The sequence below is a fragment of the Xyrauchen texanus genome, chromosome 34 (genome assembly GCF_025860055.1).
Source record: "Xyrauchen texanus isolate HMW12.3.18 chromosome 34, RBS_HiC_50CHRs, whole genome shotgun sequence".
Taxonomy (NCBI): Eukaryota; Metazoa; Chordata; class Actinopteri; order Cypriniformes; family Catostomidae; genus Xyrauchen; species Xyrauchen texanus.
The window spans coordinates 39,084,456-39,104,594 of record NC_068309.1 but is presented as its reverse complement, the minus strand read 5'-3'; the positions used below and the strand labels follow the sequence as shown (position 1 = coordinate 39,104,594).

The 20,139-nt window shown below is 35.7% G+C and overlaps 1 protein-coding gene across 1 annotated transcript in view; it reads right to left on the bottom strand.

Moving 5' to 3' along the window:
• sap30l (sap30-like) overlaps nt 1-20,139 on the bottom strand; it is a 50,441-nt gene that overhangs the window by 17,446 nt on the left and 12,856 nt on the right. Inside the window, exon 3 of the mRNA XM_052104505.1 lies at nt 12,530-12,628. Coding sequence (XP_051960465.1) covers nt 12,530-12,628 — 99 coding nt within the window. The remainder of the gene's footprint in view (nt 1-12,529; nt 12,629-20,139) is intronic.

Genomic DNA, 20,139 nt, shown 5'->3' with positions numbered 1-20,139 from the left:
ATTAAATTAAATTTATAAACGGTAAATTATATATTAAAATGTAAATGACGTCATCACCACTACGTGCGGGGGGATTACGTATCAACAGGTTAAGACATGTCAAACGGGAAACTTTATTTTTGTTTGTTAAACTTCATAGGACTGATTTCTGCTTTTTTCAAAAATATCATTCGATTCCTGATGATGTCTGTTTTTGGAGGACACAATGGGGCAACGACATCTAGTGTGCACATGGATCTGAGCTCTCCGCTGGTGTTATCTCTCTAAAGAACAGATTCACCTGGGAGATTCTGCATACCGAACATGACGATCAGGACATTTTTTGTGCCAAATTCTCAAAGTTCATGGTACTATATTATTAATTGCGAATATTTATTGATATAATACTAAAAATGAAAATGATAATTTATTTGAAACTTTAGAAGAACATATCCTTCAGGGACTGTCGCAATTCCTGGATCTCTCTCTTATCATAGGGGGTGATTTTAATACTGTTATGGACAGCTTTCTCGATTGTTTACCATCAAGACCATCTCATACTCAAAATGCAAACCTTAAACATTTTATGGAGAAATTTTATTTGGTTGATATATGGAGGCCTAAGTTTCCTGATTCGTTGATGTATATTTGGAGCAACAAGTCTGGTAACAGACAATCTTGTATAGATTATTGGTTAGCATCTGTGAGTATACAATCCTCAGATGTCTCTGTTAATATGATTCCTTTACCGCTCAGTCACCATAAGGCTGTTCTTATTTCCATTAACCTAAGCACTACTCCACATGCTCATATTGGAAACTTAATAGTTCACTACTGCAATATGAACAAATTAAAACAAAGATTCAAAAACTTTTTTATATCTTTGGTATAAAGCACTTTCAAAAATGAAATTCTGCAGTAATTGGGAGCTACTGAAATTTGAGGTAGCCAAGTACTTTCGAAAGCAGGTTTAAATGGCAAAAGAAAGAAGTATTCAGGAGGACAATATTATTTCAAGATTAGCGGTCAACTCCTCAAAACCATGTCCAAATGAAGGTGAACAAGCCGAGTTAAGCACCCTACAACTGGAATTGGACAAATTATATAAGAATAAAGCAGAAGGAGCCTTCGTTAGGTCACGGAAGCAATGGTTGTAAAAAGGGGAACAAAACTCTGCATATTTATTTTTTGAAATAATACAATTGAACAACTTAAAATAGATGGGGATGTCACAGATGAACAAGTTAAAATATAAAAATTTTGTACAGAATTCTATAGTAGGTTATATTCATCCAAATTCTGTGAAAACTCTCCTTCTCCATTTCTGAACTCTATTTTTTTAATTAATTTTAAGACTACCAAACCTGTGCAAAAAGAACTCTGTGATAGATCAATTACTATTGAGGAGTTCTTAAATGCTATCACACTTAAGTTTACCAAATCTCCTGGGGTTGATGGTCTCTCAGCCTACTTTTACAAAACCTTTTCTGATCTTATTGCCCCCTTTCTTAAAGAGGTTTATATAGAGAATATAGAAAATCTATTTCTTCCACCTTCTTTAACTCAAGGATTAATAACATTGATTCCAAAACCAAAAAAAAGACCCATTGCTGTTAGATAACTGGAGACCAATTTCTCTATTAACCAATGATTACAAGTTCTTTGCATAAATCTTTGCAAATAGAATCAAGTCAGTTATGGACCCCCTTATAGATGAGGCCCAATCTGGATTCTCAATGAAAAGACATATTTCAAATAATATAAGATTAGTCTTACACTTGTTTAAGTACTGCTGATGGATTTATTCTTTTCTTAGATTTCTATAAAGCATTCTATATGGTGGAGCATGCTTTTATTTTTAGGTAATTACAAACATTTGGGTTTGGAGACTTCTTCTGTAAAGCTATACTAACAATGTATAGAACGCAAACTGTTCTGTTAAACTTAAAGGTGGTTCATCCTCTAGATTTGATCTAAAACATGGTATTAGACAAGGTTGTCCAATCTCCCCTTATCTTTTTTTTGTTCTGTACTCAACTTGTGAATATTTATGTTAAATCAAGCCACTTAAAAAGGTATATCTATTGCTAGCAGGGATATTATTATATCCCAGTTATCAGACGATACTGCACTGTTCCTGAAAGACCTAAAGTAGTAGATGCCTTTTCTAAAGCTCCTGGCCATAGTTTAAACATCAGCATATGTGAACTATTATCTATTGAAGACTGTCAGTTACAACATATTGCTAATATCCCATTGTTATCTTAAAAGATCAAAACTCTAGATGTAAGATCAATTTTATCCCATTCTGCAGAAGACTAAAGCAAAGTTTAATCACTGGCTTTTGAGTGGTGGTGGTGAGAGAGAGAGAGAGATCGTTTATGGGCAGCTGACAGTCATGTGTGTTTGTGTCTTTTTGTTCAGTTTTATATTAAAACTATTATTTATATTGTCAAGCCGGTTCTCGCCTCCTCCTTTCCATTAATCCCTTTACACCCAGTGACACCAAAATAATTTTCTATGGTCATGGATGTGATTCCCACAGGGGTCTTAGCAATATTCAGAGCTAATACTCAAAGTATTGCGCCCACTTCTGCTTTTGATTTATTTGATATAGCAATTGGGAAACTTTGTTTTGCCCGGCGGAGTTTTAAATGTTAATAAAATTGTTTGTTATTTACTAAAAGACATTGTCACCATGCCAAACTGTATTGTTTATTGGAATAGACTGGTGTAAGGTTTATTATGGAAAGCCATCTGGACTATACCAAACAAAAATGTATTGGTAAATAAAGTTTAGGAATTAACTTTCAAAATCTTACACAGATACTACCCAGCAAATCATTTTCTTGTTAAATTGAAAAAGGATATAGATTTTAAGTGTGCTTTTTGCAATACTTTTTGTTTCATTTATTTTGGCATTGTGCTCATGTAAGGAAATTTTGGACAGATTTGACTAGATTTATAATTGATAACATTGACCCAACTTTTTCTTTGTGTTTAGAAAACATAATATTTGGTTTTACTAATACCCCCTCAAATAAAAGGAAATAATTATATATTATAAATGTAATTAAAAGTTTGTAGTTTAAATTTCATAAACATAAATGTACGTACAGTAAAACCCAACCTTTATATTTCGTTCTTGAAAAAGAAATTTGAATATATATCAAGACTATTTTTCATTCACATAATAAGAAAGCACATATATTTACATATTGTTTAGCCTACCCCCTGGCTGTATGTTTCTCTATATAAATATATGTATTATTGAAGTTCTGACTGTACATTGACTGTTTGTTTTAAGTTCAATTAATAAAAATATATATATATATAAAACAAAAGCAAATGATTGGTCCAAGCAATCGAACCAAAGTGAACACCCACCCCCCCTACGGGTCAAAAACTTTGGGGGAGATTAGAATAACCCCCGGCCCACCCTTGTGCGACAAGCTGAATGGCGAGCGCAGAAATGATACGCCATTTTTTTTTATAATTCGTTGCTTGAGATTTAAGCAACACATTAATCATTCAGTAACACGCTAACTTAAGGATTGATGTATACAGTAATAAAATCATAGACCCTCGAACACAACTGGTCAAAAAGGACGCATATTATCAGGTTTTAATGGTGATGGCGCCTGTTAAAGCAATAGTTCACCCAAAAATGATAATTCTCTCATCACTTACCCTCATGCCATCCCAGATGTGTATGACTTTCTTTGTTCTGCAGAACACAAACAAAGATTTGTGTATAGTTCATAGTATTTGTGTATAGTTCATAGTATATAGAATAGTTCAGCTCTGTAGGTCCATACAACGCAAGTAAATGATGACCAGAACTTTGAAGCACAAAAAAGCACATTAAGGCAGCATAAAAGTAATCTATATGACTCCCGTGGTTAAATCATTGTCTTCAGAAGCGATATGGTAAATGGTTTGCACTTAAATAGCGCCTTTTTAACCTTAGCGGTATTCAAAGCACTTTACACTGCGTCTCATTCACCCATTCACACACCAATGACGGCAGAGCTAAAATGCAAGGTGCTAGACTGCCATTGGAGCAACTTGGGGTTCAGTGTCTTGCCCAAGGACACTTCGGCATGTGGAGTCGTGTGGGCCGGGTATCGAACCACCAACCCACTCTACCACCTGAGCAACAGCCACCCCAGATATGATAGGTGTGGGTGAGAATCAGATCAATCCTTTTTTTTCTTTACTATCAATCTCCACTTTCACATTTTTCTTGTGCTTTTGGTGATTCAGATTCTTTGTGCATATTACCACCTACTGGAAAGGGAGAAGAATTTATAGTAAAAAAAATTTTTGATTTGTTTCTAAAACCACACCTATCATATTGCTTATAAAAACATGGATTTAACCACTGGAGTTGTATAGATTAATTTTATGCTGCCTTTATGTTCTTTGCAGCTTAAAAATGATGGTACCCATTCACTTTTCAACAAATTTAATTCAGGCAGGATCTATAAGTGCCCTAAAAGTGTTCGGGCATCAGAAACATCATAGAAATCACAAACTTGGCAGGATGGTCCCATATGCGCACCACTATTCAGGCGGTTAGCAAAAGAATTTCGTTATGTCAAATAGTCCTGAAGATATTAGCGTTATATCCTTCAGTAAAATACACTTTGATTCATAGATCAATATCTACTATCTAACGCAAAGCCCAAACACAATGAAACCCAGTTCACATATTCAGCAGGATGCGCGCAAAGTTTCGTACAATTCTACCCACAGGGGGCACTACAAAAAAAAAACACTGTAATAACTCTGCAGTTGTTTGATCGACAAAGTTTACATGAGCGAACATATCCTTGACATATCGATTTGACAAATCAACAAAAATGGCCAGCAGCAGCCAATCAAACTACAGCACCTCACCTGCAGTCACATGGATTTTAGTTTCGGTAAGAACATTTTGTTCCACTTACATAAAAAAAAATTATCGAAGAATAAAAACGGAAATAATCAATATCTAGCCACAGCAATTCACTGTGAATCAGGGCCCGTATACACAAATCATTTTATCTTACCACTAGGAGTTCTCCAAAGAGATCATAGCAAGACGTTAGTGCGTAAAACCCATTTACAAAACTGAAAAGAGCATGTTTAACTAAGGAAATCGTAAGATTAGTGTAAGGCGGAGTTGACCTAGCTGCTATGGACCGTTTTAAGAGAATGCTCTTTTAAATCACCCATATATTCTTTTACGTTCATCGTTTTATCCTTTGCCATTTTAACGCATGCTTCAGGTTTTTTCTCTTTTCTACCGTTTCATCTGTGTGTATTATACTGCGCGCACCTGTTTCTCGCGTTTTTTTTTTTTCTGCTTGTCTACATCTTGCTTCTCGACTGTGTGCATTCGTTTTCTCCACAGTGTTTTACACAGATTATTGCATCAATCTCAAACATCTGCTGATTAGAAACCACATCGATCACAAACCCTCGCCACTCAAGAACAACCATAACAACAATAACATACAATTGCGGTAAAATCAAGGCATCCACTCATGTTATTTAATCCTGCATTACACGCCACGTTTACTATAGCTTCTTCCGTCAGCAGTGAGGGATTCACATGTGATAAATGTAAGGAATTAGTCAGGCTGACGGAGAAGCTTAATGAGTTAGACACATGCATCCGAACGCTAGTGGAGGGAATTGTAAATTGTAAGGAACATGGCAATTTCGGCACAAATGATGTCTGGCTTCGCCAGTCGGAGATCACTAGAGATAATGTTAAAGAGGTGTGTGAACTTGCAAAAACTATGTCAGACACTGTAGTATGCTCAGGCCCCTCCCTACACGTCATGGTGATGAGGTTTGTAGTAGATTAGTGTCACTGAACAGCTGGATGTCTGAGTGGTGTCTGGATAATAGCATAGGATTTATAGCCAATTGGTGGAACTGGAGTTTTTGTGGTAGACCTGACATGCTATAGAGAGATGACGCCATCCCTACAGAAAAGGTGCTGCTCTCCTCTAGTATTTTGGCACAGTCTTAATAATGATAGTATCTGACCAACTGGGGCCCAGGTCAGGATGCACGTGCTCTGTTTGACTGAAACCTGGTTTAAACCGGATTAATATAATAGTTTAAATTAATCTACTTCCTCAGTTATTGTTATAAACATGAGCCTCATCTGAAGGGTCCAGGACATGTTGTTGCTACAATATACAGTGAAGTTTTAGGTGTTACTCAGAGGACAGGATATAAATTTAAGTCTTTTTAACTAATAATGCTTAATGTGACACCGTCAGATATATATAAAAAAAAAAATCTCTGTCGTCTTTTGCCCTTGCTACAGCATATAGATCAATTGGGCCTTAATCTGGTTTGCTTGGTGAATTTGCAAATTTTCTATCTGATCTATTAGTTAATGCAGACTGCAGAGCTTTAAATGTTGGTGACTTCAGTCATATAGGTAATAAAAATGACACATTGTTATTAGCATTTATTGATATTCTCAACTCTCTTGTAGTCAGACAAAATGTGACAGGACCAACTCATTGCTATAATCATACGCTACATTTAATTCTGTCATATGGTGTTGATACTATAGAAATTCTACCGAAGGGTGACGACATCTCAGCTCATTACCGTGTCTCTGGTTTGTTGCGATCAGTTTGTGTCACTCACTCTACACCACGCTATTGTTCAGGTAGAACTATTCTTTCAACCACTAAAGATAGCTTCACTAATAATCTTATAAGAACTTGATGAAATAACAGAAAACATAAATACAGTCTTCAAGCACTCTTGATAATGTCGCCCTCTATGATTAAAGAAAATTAAAGAAAAAAAAGCCTTGCACCATGGTACAGTGATCACACTCATAATCTCAAGAGAGCAGCTCAGAAAATGGAGCACAAGTGGAAGAATACAAAATTAGTGGTATTTCACAGTGCATGGCAGGATAGTTTCAGAAGATACAGACAGGCACTAAAAGCTGCCAGGTCAGCATATTTAGCAAACTCAAAGAAAAGAACCACAACAATCCTAGGTGTTTGTTCAGTACTGTGGCTAAATTGGTTAGGAATAAAGCATCGACCGAACCAGATATTCTGTTGCAGCACAACAGTAATTACTTCATGAATTTCTTTACAGAAATAATTGAAATAATCAAATAAAATTGGAATTATGCAATCAACTGTCACAGCACCTCAGAAAACAGCAATATGCACCGTGGTACAATGATCTCACACACACAGCAACCGCTTGATCCTAGAGAATTGGCTAATTACAGACTAATTTCAAATCTACCATTTATGTTGAAAATACTAGAAAATGTAGTATCCTCTCAACTATGTTCATTTCAACAGAGAAATGGAATATATGAACAATTTCAGTCAGGATTTAGGCCCCATCACAGTACAGAGACTGCAATTATCAGAGTTACAAATGACTTATTCTTATCATCAGATCACAGCTGCATTTCTCTTCTAGTGCTTTTAGATCTTAGTGCTGCATTCGACGCGATAGATCACGACATTCTCTTGAATAGGCTAGAGAATTATGTTGGCATTGGTGGACTTGCATTAGCATGGCTTAGGTCCTATTTTTCAGACTGCTACCACTTTGTATGTGTAAATGAGGAATTGTCAAATGAAAAAAGGTAGGGATGGAGTGCCACAGGGATCAGTTTTAGGGCCTCAGCTTTTCTCCTTGTATAGGCTTCCCCTGGGAGATATTATCAGGAATCGTGGAATAAGTTTCCACTGCTATGCCGACGATACACAACTTTATATTTCTTCAATTCTGATGAGATTTCACAATTCTCCAAATTAGCAGTGTATCAATGAAATAAAAGATTGGGAGGCCAGAAATGTCCTACTACTCAATTCTGACAAAACAGAGGTACTAATTATCAGACCAAAAAACTAAAAAAAAAAAGCCACTAAAATATAGTTTGACTCTTGATGGATGTACTGTTACATCATCTTCAACAGCAAAGAACTTGGGTGTTATATTTGCTGTCCTTTGAAAATCAAATTACCAATGTTTGTAGAACAGCATTCTTCCACCTAAGAAATATTGCAAAATTACAGCACATGCCCTCGGTTGCTGATGCTGAAAAAATAATTAATGCGTTCATGACCTCAAGACTAGATTATTGTAATGCACTACTGGGATGTAAAGTAAGATCAATAAAATAAATTTCAATTGGTTCAAAATGCAGCAGCCAGAGTACTAACGAGAACCAAGAAATATGATCATATTAGCCCCATTTTATCATCATTAAATTTCATATTACTTTTAAAATTCTGTTAATTACATACAAAGCTTTGAATGGTCTAGCTCTGCAGTACTTTAGTGACCTTCAACCACGCTATATTCCATCACGTTCATTACGATTGCAAAATTCTGGCCTGTTAATAGTGCCTAGAATATCAAAATCCACAAAAGGAGGTAGATCCTTTTCATATTTGGCTCCTAAACTTTGGAATAGTCTCCCCAACACCGTTGCAGACACACTCCCTCAGTTTAAGTCTAGACTAAAGACTCATCTATTTAGCCAGGCATACACCTAATTTATCCTTTTATTATTATTTATAATTTTAAACCTTGACTTGAACTATACATAAGTAATATTTACATTATATGTATGATGTTAGCCAGAAGGGAACTGGCCCCACAGTGAGTCTGGTTTCTCCCAAGGTTATTTTTCTCCATTAATCTACATCTTATGTAGTTTTGTGTTCCTTGCCAAAGTTGCCTTCAGCTTGCTCACTGGGGTTATTAATACAATTATTATTGAATTACTTATTTTTAAACACGATTAACAATCGTATTTTATCTAATTACATAATGAAGATTCATCGACATTATATACATTACAGTTTTATCTTCTGTTAATGGCTGATCTTCTGTAAAGCTCCTTTGAAAAGATGTGTTGTGAACGGCGCAATACAAATAAAATTGACTTGATTTATTTTGGCTGTAAAAATTTGAAAAGTAGGCCTAGACAAGCAAAAAATTGTGTGATTTGAGGAGAGTGAAGAGGAGTGTTGAGCCTTTTATGTTTTGTTCGGCACCACAGCCCACATATTTTACCGAGGGACAAATAAAATAAAGTGAACAGACTGTCCATATTCCAAGAGTGTATAAAATAAATGAAGAACTAAAACTAAATTAACAGCAGTTATTAAAAAAAATAAAATAAAATAAAAATGATCAAAAATAAATTATCGTTTTTGTTATCAACGAGCTCTCATCACATGGCGTAAAAATCTGACCTGTGTATGTGTGTTTGAGATGTTCATCTTCATATACGAAGACACAATGGGCTGTTTAGGTGAACACCTGCAGGTTGCATTATGGCATGTAAAGCACATGAGGTTAGCTGATACTGAAAGACTGATATATGATGACGTCTCGGACATGAATTATGGCTAGTAGGAAGTCTTTATTTAAAAACGTATAAAAGCTTTTTTCACAATCTTCTATAACTATTTTCAGGTCCTACTGTGGCGAAGGCTGACATACTGGGCTAACAGGTAGGGTTGCCACTTTTGAAGTTTTAAAATAAGGGACACTTAAATGGCTATTCATTTATTACATAAAAAAAAAACAGAAAAATTATTTGTCTTTATCTTATTTATATATACATTTAGATTTTTTTTTAATTTTCAAGTTTTAAGTTAAAAGAAGTAATCTGACTATATATTTTCTTTACATAAAGACTTTACTTAATTTTAGACCTACACTACCATTACAAGAAGTCTCTTCTGCTCACCAAGACTGGATTTATTTGATCCAAAATACAGAAACAACATTGATATTCTGAACTCTTTTTACAATTTAAAAGAACAGCTTTCTATCTAAATATATTGTAAAATGCAATTTGTGATCAAAGCTGAATTTTCAACATCATTACTGCAGTCTTCAGTGTCACATGATCCTTCAGAAATCATTATAATATGCTGATTTTCTAAAATGTAAAATTTTCTTCAAAATACAAATGTCAGAGTCCCGCTCTTCTTCTGAAGAAAATGTTAACTTCCTTAATATCTTGGAGCTTTCTCGTCTGTGTATCGTTGCAAACGTGCAGAAAAATGAATGAAATGTGTTTAAATCAAACCTCACAGTCGCCTGTGTATCGTTACAAACACGCAGAAAAGTTGAGTTGTGTTGTGTTTACATTAAACCTCACCGTCAGGGACGTGTACATTTGCATTGATCGTCTCAGCACATTAGCGTATGAATGGCACGCTCTGCTGGGGGTGGGATCACATTACAGATAATTAGATAGACCAGTAAAAACTGTACAAACTGTATATCGCTTTGTTTCAAACAGATTGCATTGCAGGAGAATATTTGTTTAAAATTGTAATTGTTTTATTTAAAAGTAGACATTTTAATCTTTCTTTAGACATGTCTCATGTTTGTGTGATAAGTATTCCCGGAGTTTCAGTTCATTTTTGTGACATGTTTCTGAAATATGCTCGTGAACACAGAGACAGCTGAAAGCTCACACTTTATTTTCTTTATTTTACAAAAGCAAAAGATTTTGTTATTGTGAGTGTACACAAATAAAAGTAGACCCTTTATAGTCTCTAATGATGTCTTACACTTATCTGTATACCCAAATATGACAAAGTATTTTAAGTTATTTCTGCTGTAATGACGAAAATATCCAGCAGGACGCACCGGCGCGTCCGTCGACCCCAGAGGGTTAACATTGCAGATACTGTAATTACACATACTCTAATGCAAATATCTTACTTTCAATCATCACTGAGGTTTATAACAGCTTCTTTTACTGATTTCATGTGGATTCTATTCATAGAATGAAGCAGAAAGCATAATATATCTATAATATGCATGTGCACTCTTTTTCTTCATGTTGGCATTTGGATCATTTTATGCACTAAAGCGGCCTCTGGCATCCTGGTTTAATCGATAAAATCCAGTCCCAACAGGATTTTGCGATGCAGATTGCAGGATTTTTTGGAGGGTTGTTTTGCAGTGAATACTCACAAATCATCATTGTATTCCTCTGTAATTGTGTTAATTACATTGTAAATGCAATTACATGTAAATATTTTAGCACACAACAACGTAAGCTGTTAGCAGGCAAAAAATAAAAATAGAATCTCACACACACACTTAGAAGACCGACAGATAAACTTATATAATAGACATGCAAAATATCTGCTAACTAAAAACAGAAATGAGGATTCAATAATTAGGCCTGTTGCAATTATTACATTGTCTGATTTATGGCCATACAAACAAATACAATTAGAGCTGATATATTTGAGAATTTATGTACAAATTTTAATTCCACAAGTGTATCAGAAAATGTTACATATATGAAAATTAAATTGTCATAATTTAAAATATATGTTGCAAAAAATTTATGAACATTTATTTTCAGCAAAGTAGTCAGAATGTTTAGATTTGTATAGCGTACTGTATTAATAGCACATCAAATTATTTTAGTATCTCAATCGCAGCACGCAGGGTGAAGATTAAACGCTAGCTGTGATGTATGTGTGCTGTCTGCGGTCCAGTGAAATTAGAAGGATTTTGATAGTGAACGCACAACGTGAAGGAGACGCTACACTGTTACTATGGAGATGACGGCAGCTGTGCATTTGGATGTGTTGTGACTGCTTCAAGCTTTCAAGCATTATGTTTTGCCACCATCAAACATGAAGGAAAGCAATGGGATTCCCTCAGATTTCGGTTTAAATTTTTTTAAGAAAAATTTGCAAGATCGCAAAATCCTGGAGGGATTGCATATTTAACAGACAACCATGGATTGGAGTGCCCCCCCCCCGTCGGTACAGTGAGTCTCAACAATTTAACAAGATTTCATGTTTAACGTTTTGAACTTTTTATACCTTTGATTTGCTTTTGTTTGGTTCTTTGTGACTTCGTTGCATCTCAAACCATTATGTTATTGTTATTATGCACAAGTATGCCGAGTAAGTAAACTGAATATATAAAACTGAAACTAATATATATATATATATATATATATATATATATATATATATATATAAATGTGTTTACAAAATAAAAACTAAACTAAATCTAACAAAATCATTAATGAAAATAACTCAAACGAAACTGAAATTTATAGCAAATCTGAAAATAAAAACCGATTTGAAAATGCAAAACCAGAATAATCTTGCTCCCAACTTGGTATCTTTAGCTATGTTCATAGTTGTTCATGGTGTTGTGGCACAGTAGGTAATGCTCTGGACAGTTGGAAAAGCTGCTAGAAAAGCTGCATGCTCGAAACCCAACTGCCTAGTCTAAAAGTTTTACATCAACATTCTTTGTACTCTTTGAATATATAGGTGAATATAGGCTTTGCTTAGCCTTGTCATTGCTGCTTGCAGCTATATTTTTTCCTTATTTTTATTTCATGAAAAACAATGTGGAAAGCACGCCTTGATATAATGATGACATTTATTAATGAATAATTACGTTTTTAACATTTTGAATGTACTTGGCAACAATGGTTATGTTAAAAAGATCTTCAAATTACAAAAAAGTAAAAAGAGAGAGAATATACCTCTGCTAGCTGGGCTTTGTTGAGTCCAGGTCTGGTCTGGATTTTGTAGTGCCGCTTGTAACGTCTCAGTGTGTTGACCTGGAGCTGGAACAAGTCAACCTGATATAGAAAAGGTAAGCACTTATTAAATGTATATTATTAAATTAAACATACTTTTACATTCACTAACATCATTACTGCTAAAAGAACAGCATGGCACAAATATGATGCTTGTGTCAATGGGCATTTGGTGATTATTCCAAGTAATCAGAGTTATAACTATTTTTTAATCACAAAATGCATCACGGTTACAGACAGAACATTTTAGTAAATGTATCTGAAAGTCTAGGGCTGCACAATTTGGACAAAAAGTCATTTTGCGATTTGAACTGCGATATTATAAACAAAAAACTGGTAAGTGATTTATTTTGACCAAAAGGTGGTAATATTTTGCCCATGTTCTTAGACTTAGGCTACTCTTTGAGGTTTAAAACTTGAGACCTCTTTCAAAAAACAAACAAACACCTTTTCACTTCAGCCACAAACAAACAAATACAACAGTGAAAACCTCTTCATATTCATTAAATCACGTTACCAGTGCTTCAACTCTCAAGTGCTTCAGTTGAGAAAGTTTATATACCGGAACGTGGTTGTTCAAGACTGAATAGTCTCCTTGCAATGCTGACAGAGGAACAGGAAATGCTTTCAATCTATGGCAAAACCTTTTAAATGTTCATTCAACACACATCTATTAACGTGAGTGTTTAAAGATTTGCAGTGAGGTAGGTCTCTGACTGGGGCTCCTTTGTTTACATTGATTGTCCTAGACATGCTATCGATCAGTCGATCAATCCAAGCTTAATGGGAGTGTGTTAATCAATCTAAGCACTTATATTTTTGAATCAACGTCTTGGAATCAGTCTCAAAAGTTATTTAAGTGTAAAAAACATGAACATGCTTTCAATACAGAGTACATGGCTTGGCATTTATTTGTGCATTAAATTACAGATATAACATTACCAATGTGATTCTGTGTAATGTATTGTGAGCTTACAAAACAGTGTTTTGTTAAGTGCATTTTGTTATTAATCGGTCGGCCGATTAATCGGACGATTTTTTGCATTTTTTAACATAATCGGCATCGGCCAATATCAAAGTATATCAAGCCGATTATTAGGCAGGCGCATCTGTGGGTAGCCTAGTGTTGTTGTGGAACACGTGTTCGACGCACGCTGCCCCTAGTCATTTTCCAGCAGAGGGAGCAGACCTCATCCAGTGCCTAAGGAAGGAGCCAAGTTCCTTGGAGAAAACAGTAAGGATTAAATTTGTATAACTTCTTTATATTTAATTAAAAACTTTTGATATGTTACTGCCAACTTCGAGAAAAAAACGCGACACACGCGATGTTCGGCTACTTTGGATATTGATAGCGTAGTTGAAGTTGCATTATCACAGCAGAAGGGTTGCTATCATGTAACAATAAGTAAGCAAGAATTTTGCAATTACAGACAGTGAATCTGAGACTTTTATTTGTTCTGTTTGTGTGTCTTATATTTGAGAGGGATGTCACTCAATGCAGAGAAATAAGTAATAAAAAAAGATACCAACACACTATAGGCTATTGAAGGACTGGCTTTGGTAAGCTCGGACGTTATCGGATCTGCTGTCGGTACTGGAGAAATTAAATCCAAAATAAATGTATTATTGCTATAAAGAGAAAGTTATTTTATCTCACCAGCCATTTCTATGTATTATAATATGAAACCATTTGTCTGTGATGCAATTTAGCTATTAGCAGTCAGAGAGAGAGAGAGAGAGAGAGAGAGAGAGAGATCGATCTCGCTGACGCGGTGCCACAGCGAGCACAACATGAGCCCTGCATAATGAGTGACGACGGAGGACAGAACTAAACATTCAAACATAGCCTGGTTTAGATCTGTGATATTAGTCTGATTTTATTTTAGATTTCGCCTTCCAAAGATTATAAAAAGAATATTTATACATAAGCCGCATTCTGTCTAGCACAACTTCCTTCCCTTCACAGCGGTGCACTGACATTTCTCCCTAAAACTCAAACTTAACATCAGAATCAGCACGATCGGTGATTGTTGTAAAATGCTACTGTTGCTAAATTGCGGGACGCTTTTAATAATAAAAAGAGCGCAAGAGATACCGTTCCCAAGGCGGCGCGTGCTCCGAAACAGACCGCAAAGAGACAAGCAAAGTATAGGCTACTTTGGGTTTCATGTGCGGGTCTAAACGATCAAATATACACAAAAATATGTCAAAACGACCGGCTTGGAGATTCACTTAAACACAGTATATGTCTTAAATGGACGTAGTTATGGAAATAGTTGGGAGAAAATATGTTGCATCAGGAGCCTATTAGATCTGAACTCGGTCTTAAAGGGGAAGCAGTCTAATGAACATGCTGACGATTGAGCCATTACTGCGAATCAAACAACAAAAGGCAAAGAGAAAATCACTTGCAGCTCTTGAATGAATAACTTCTGCATTAATGAGCATTAATCTATCTATGATAAACTATGCAGTGTTATTTTACAATTGATTACTTTATTAGATTTCTTTTTAGACCACACCTGAACAGTAATGTTAGTAGACCTTCCTGAAATTAAATCACTCTGCCTATATAACGTTTAACTTTGTGTAATATATATATATATATATATATATATAACAAAAAGAACCGTTAAGAATACCTTTAAAGTACCGGATTGATAAGCAGACAGTATCGGTAAGAGTAGTAATATCATTAAAACCTTAACAATACCCATCCCTAGTTATGCCTGTGCTTCTCTTGGATGCTCTGAATATTGGATTACATGTCTGGATTGCCCCTTAATTAAAGCTGCATTTGGATCTCAACCTTCGTGTCTTGGAGCAGTTTGTAACACCTGCTTTGTTTATTTTATATATTTGTTATACATTATTTATACAATATAATTTTACATTATACATTTTTAATTTAAGTGTACAAGTGCAGATTGGTCAAGTGTTCAATAAATGTATTTGTTGAGAAATGTTGTCTATCTTAAGTAATTATTTGTGTTACATTTTATCTTTCAAATAAGAGGTTAAAAACAAGCACATATCAGCCAAATATCGGCCAAAATAAATCGGCAGCATTAATCGGCCGACCCGGATTTCAAAAGATCGGCATCGGCCTGAAAAAAACAATATCGGTCGACCTCTATCTTTGATGCTTTTAACAGCATTAGCTAAATAAATCTGAATTATTTGGATCCCTTCCCCTTCTCCCATCACTCCACTGCTGATCACGCCTACTTTGGTTGGCATTTTGTGAAAATGTGGTGAGAACTCAACTTTGCTGAAACGGGGTATCATGACCCTTTAAACTCACAGCAGTCTTATTAGCACCTTATATGAGCATCAACCCAGGAATATAAACCAGAGCACAGTGCCATTTTATTAGGATCGTTCGACTGAAGTGATGAGCCATCTCTCAGCCGCTTAACAGCAAGAAATCAGTAGTGCGGCAAACTAAGCAAAGTCATATTCCCTCCTTAAGTTGGTCACTTCGACACTATGGGAATTGTATACCATAATCCTGTGCTACTGATTCATAAGCACTAAAGCAATGCCCACTAGCCAATAGGGTAGTGAAGAAACATTGACAACTTCCACCTGGTATTGATAAACAAAGAAAAAGAACCAGTAGCCTATATGGGGTTAAATTAGTATAACAATGTACTAATGTACTAAAACTAGCCAATCTGAAGAATGAAAACTGCTGAGAAAATCTCCTTTACATCACAGTGGAAGGGTAGAGAAAAACACATGCCATAGACAGATTGTATAATTACAATGACACTAGCCAAAAGGGAAGTGAAACATTGACACATAAATTCAGTCAAAAACACAGTCAGTCAAAATTTGAGAGGGAGGAAACATCCAAGTTGTTAAACCTGGCAAAGGTGTTAGGGGAAGCCCAGTATGCCACCAGACAGATCTCTAAGGACACACTCTTAGCCCAAGCCAAGAAGGACCTTCAGTTGAGCACCGGCAGGAGGATGTGCACCACCTTCAGTTGAGAGCATCGCTAGTAGTGTTGCCACGGTGTACAGTGTTACTGGTTTAACTCAGAACAAAAGACAACACCGGTGTGAAATTTTATACCATTATGAATAAAACTTCCAATATCAGTACAATAGCCTGACAAATAGAACAGCCTTAACTAGAGAATAGTTGCCTAATGAAGAGTTTACGACCCATGATAAACAAACCTAAATAACGCATTGAAAGCCAGATGTCCTTTTCCAATATATCAAATTACACGCTCACTGACAAAGGACATTTATATGCAGGTAGTAAATATAACGTACATGGTGGGTAACTGTAAGACGTCTCAGATTCAGAATGACACAAGAAATGCTGTTAGACACACAGACATGCGCTTGAAGAAACACATAAAAAGCCATCTATGTGCATGTCTGACATATAATTTTTTTATAAATTTTTGTTTGTTAACAAACTGAAAAATATTTTGGTCTGAACAGAATGCACGGATGAAGTAGATTAGTTTCCAAAGAGATGTTGCCCTTCACAACTGTTGCAAAGTCATCTTTCAAAAAGTTGAACAACACAATTTGAATTGCCCTTCATTTGTTTTAGTTTAATTTGAATTTTTGGTTAAAATAAATAAAAAACTTAAGTTCAAAGTTTGCTTTGCAAGAATTACACCATAGTATCACCTAGCTTTTCTTTTTTCTTTTCTCTTCGGCACCACCTAGAACATGGGCATGTTCGGAGGGCTATCTAGCACATCCCTTTTGAGGTACAGTCACCAAACTTTGCACACATATAGATCTCATTAAGCCGGACAACTTTCACGCTCACAGTCACAGTCCAAAAGGAAGATTCGAACATTTCTAAAAAGTAGCTTTTTTAGATAATTAGAAAAGCGGAAACATTTTATAAAATGCCATAGCACGAAGATATACATTTTGTAGGTCTTAGTGCAAGGAATAAGAGAATAAAAGAATTTTGAGAGTTATTGTCGAAAAGGTAAATGTCTGTATTATAGTGCCAACTTATGGCCGATTTTCATAAAACTTGGTAGCCTCATTGGTAGACATTGGTCAATACGTACAAAATGGACGATGCATGACCAATTTGTTGGCTTATATCTTCGCAACGCATCGACGAATCAAAATTCCTTTGATAATTTTTCCTAGTAGACACAACCCATTTTTTGTGCGAATCGCACATACGCCGTAGGAGTTAGAAAAAGTAGTTTTCCGAATTATGCAAATTAGTGTGAAACATTTCATGACAGAAATGAAATCGGAGATACGTTTTGTTTGTCTTTAGCCAATGAATCCACCGATGTAAGACACTTGAGTCTGGGCCAAAACGTAAACATGATCACTATAGCGCAACCTTGATGTTGATTGGGCCGAAACTGTGATACGCTGTAGTACTCTGGGGGACTAACTTCCCTCAAAGTTTCAGCTCTCTACGACTTACGGTTTGTTTGCACGATCAGTTTTAGGACAGAATCAAAAAAATAAATAATAATAAATATAGCTGCTAGCAGCAATTAACGGGGTTCAAGCCTTTTAAGAACTTTTCAAAGTATGCAAAAAATGAATGTATTTGTACATGTAATTTGTAAGTTGCTGAATTTGCAAACTGGTGTTAAATATGACTGATGTCTTGTGTTCAACGATCCTGAAACAGGGTAATTGTTATGGTGGTCATTTTTTTTACTTTTTAACTGTTATAAAGCCACAAAGCACTCAATCTCCAAAAAGGTCTTAGAAGTTTGAATATTAATTTTAGGAATTATAGGCTTTTGGATACACTTGGTCAAACACACATGATAAACGCAACCACTAAATAAATAACTAAAGTTCAACTGATAATGATTGAACTAGGGAGTCCTAGATGTAGTTCACAATAAAACATTGGATAATATACAATAATTTACACACCATTTATACAGCCATTTTGCTGAAATATGATTGGCTGCTGGTGGCCATATTGTAGACTATGTTAACAATTGGCCCCTTCAAGAAGCATAAAAATGTTTCAACTTCATTGATAATACAGTTGCAGAGTTATGAGCATTTTTTAGTTATAGCGCTCCCTATTGGCGAAATTTTTTGAGACTGTGTGCATCCTCAGAATGTCCTTTTGTCTATGTTTATCAAGTTTTGTACATTAACATTAACGGTCGGCCATTAAGATTTGATATTATTTGCTGAAAACTGATTGGCTGCTGGCAGCCATGTTTTTTATTTGTCCAATTGATATTGTAGGATATGTTAGCCTTTTGGTTGCAGAGTTATTAGTGTTTTTTTGTTGTAGCGCCCCCTATAGGCGAAATATTTTGCGACTTTGCATGCATCTTCAGAATGTCCTGTTGTCTATTTTTAACAAGTTTGGTAACATTTGGCCTTTTCGTTTGGTAGATATTGGTCAATACGTACAAAATGGACGATGCCCGACCAATTAGTTGGCTTATATCTTCGCAATGTATCGATGAATCAAAATTACACTGATACATTTTGGCAGGAGGGTTCATAGTAGACACACCCCAATTTTCATGCGAATCGAACATACAGCTTAGGAGTTCGAAAAAGTAGGTTTTTTGAATTCTGCAAATCGGAGATAAACGTTTTGTTCTTCTTGAGCCAAGGAATCCAACGGTGTAAGAAACTTGAGTGAGCTTCAAACGATTTAGGAGTTATGGGCCAAAACGTAAACATGATCACTATAGCGCCACCTTGAGGCCGATCAGACCGAAACTTTGATAAGCTGTAGTACTCTGGGGTACTACACTCCCTCACAGTTTCAGCTCTCTACGACTTACGGTTTGGTCTACACGGTCAATTTTAGGGCAGAATAATACAAATAATAATAATAAAAATCCATACAGTTACAATAGGGTTTCAGCCCTTCGGGCTTGAACCCCTAATAATAATAATAATAATAATACAAATCTTAGCAATTACAATAGGTTTCTAGCACTTCGTGCTTGAACCCCTAATAAAAATCTTAGCAATTACAATAGGGTTTCTAGCCCTTCGGGTGGATGATGTCTTACATTTATCCGTATTGGCAAAAATTCTGCAGTATTTTAAGTTGTTTACCCTGTTATGAGAGGAAAAATCCAGAAGGACGCGCCGGCATCTTCGGACCCTCTTCGGGGACACGCGTTGTCTGAGACGCGACGCAGCTCTCTGTGTCACACAAAATGGCTTGTGAGCGATGAATTGAGTTGTTTTGCCTTTTGTTGTGCTTGAATGGTGTTAAATCGCTTTAATTTTCAAACTGGCAAGCCTTAAAACACATACAATTGACAAACCTGCAAAGATGCAAGCTAAAGTGGCTTCGGGAGCACGCATTGTCAGAGACACGATGTGGCTGGGCTCTCTGTCACAAAAATCAGCTCGCGAGCACTGAATTGAATCCTTTCGTGTTGTCTTGCACTTGAACGGTTTGAAATCGCTAGAATGTTGAATTCGGCAAGGTGTATTTGTCTGTTCAACCCTAAGGATGAGACGAAAGAGAAAGCAATTCGGGCTTGTGCGCTCTCTGTTTGTGTGCTCGTGTTACAATGAGCGCATTAGTTTAGAACAGCAATT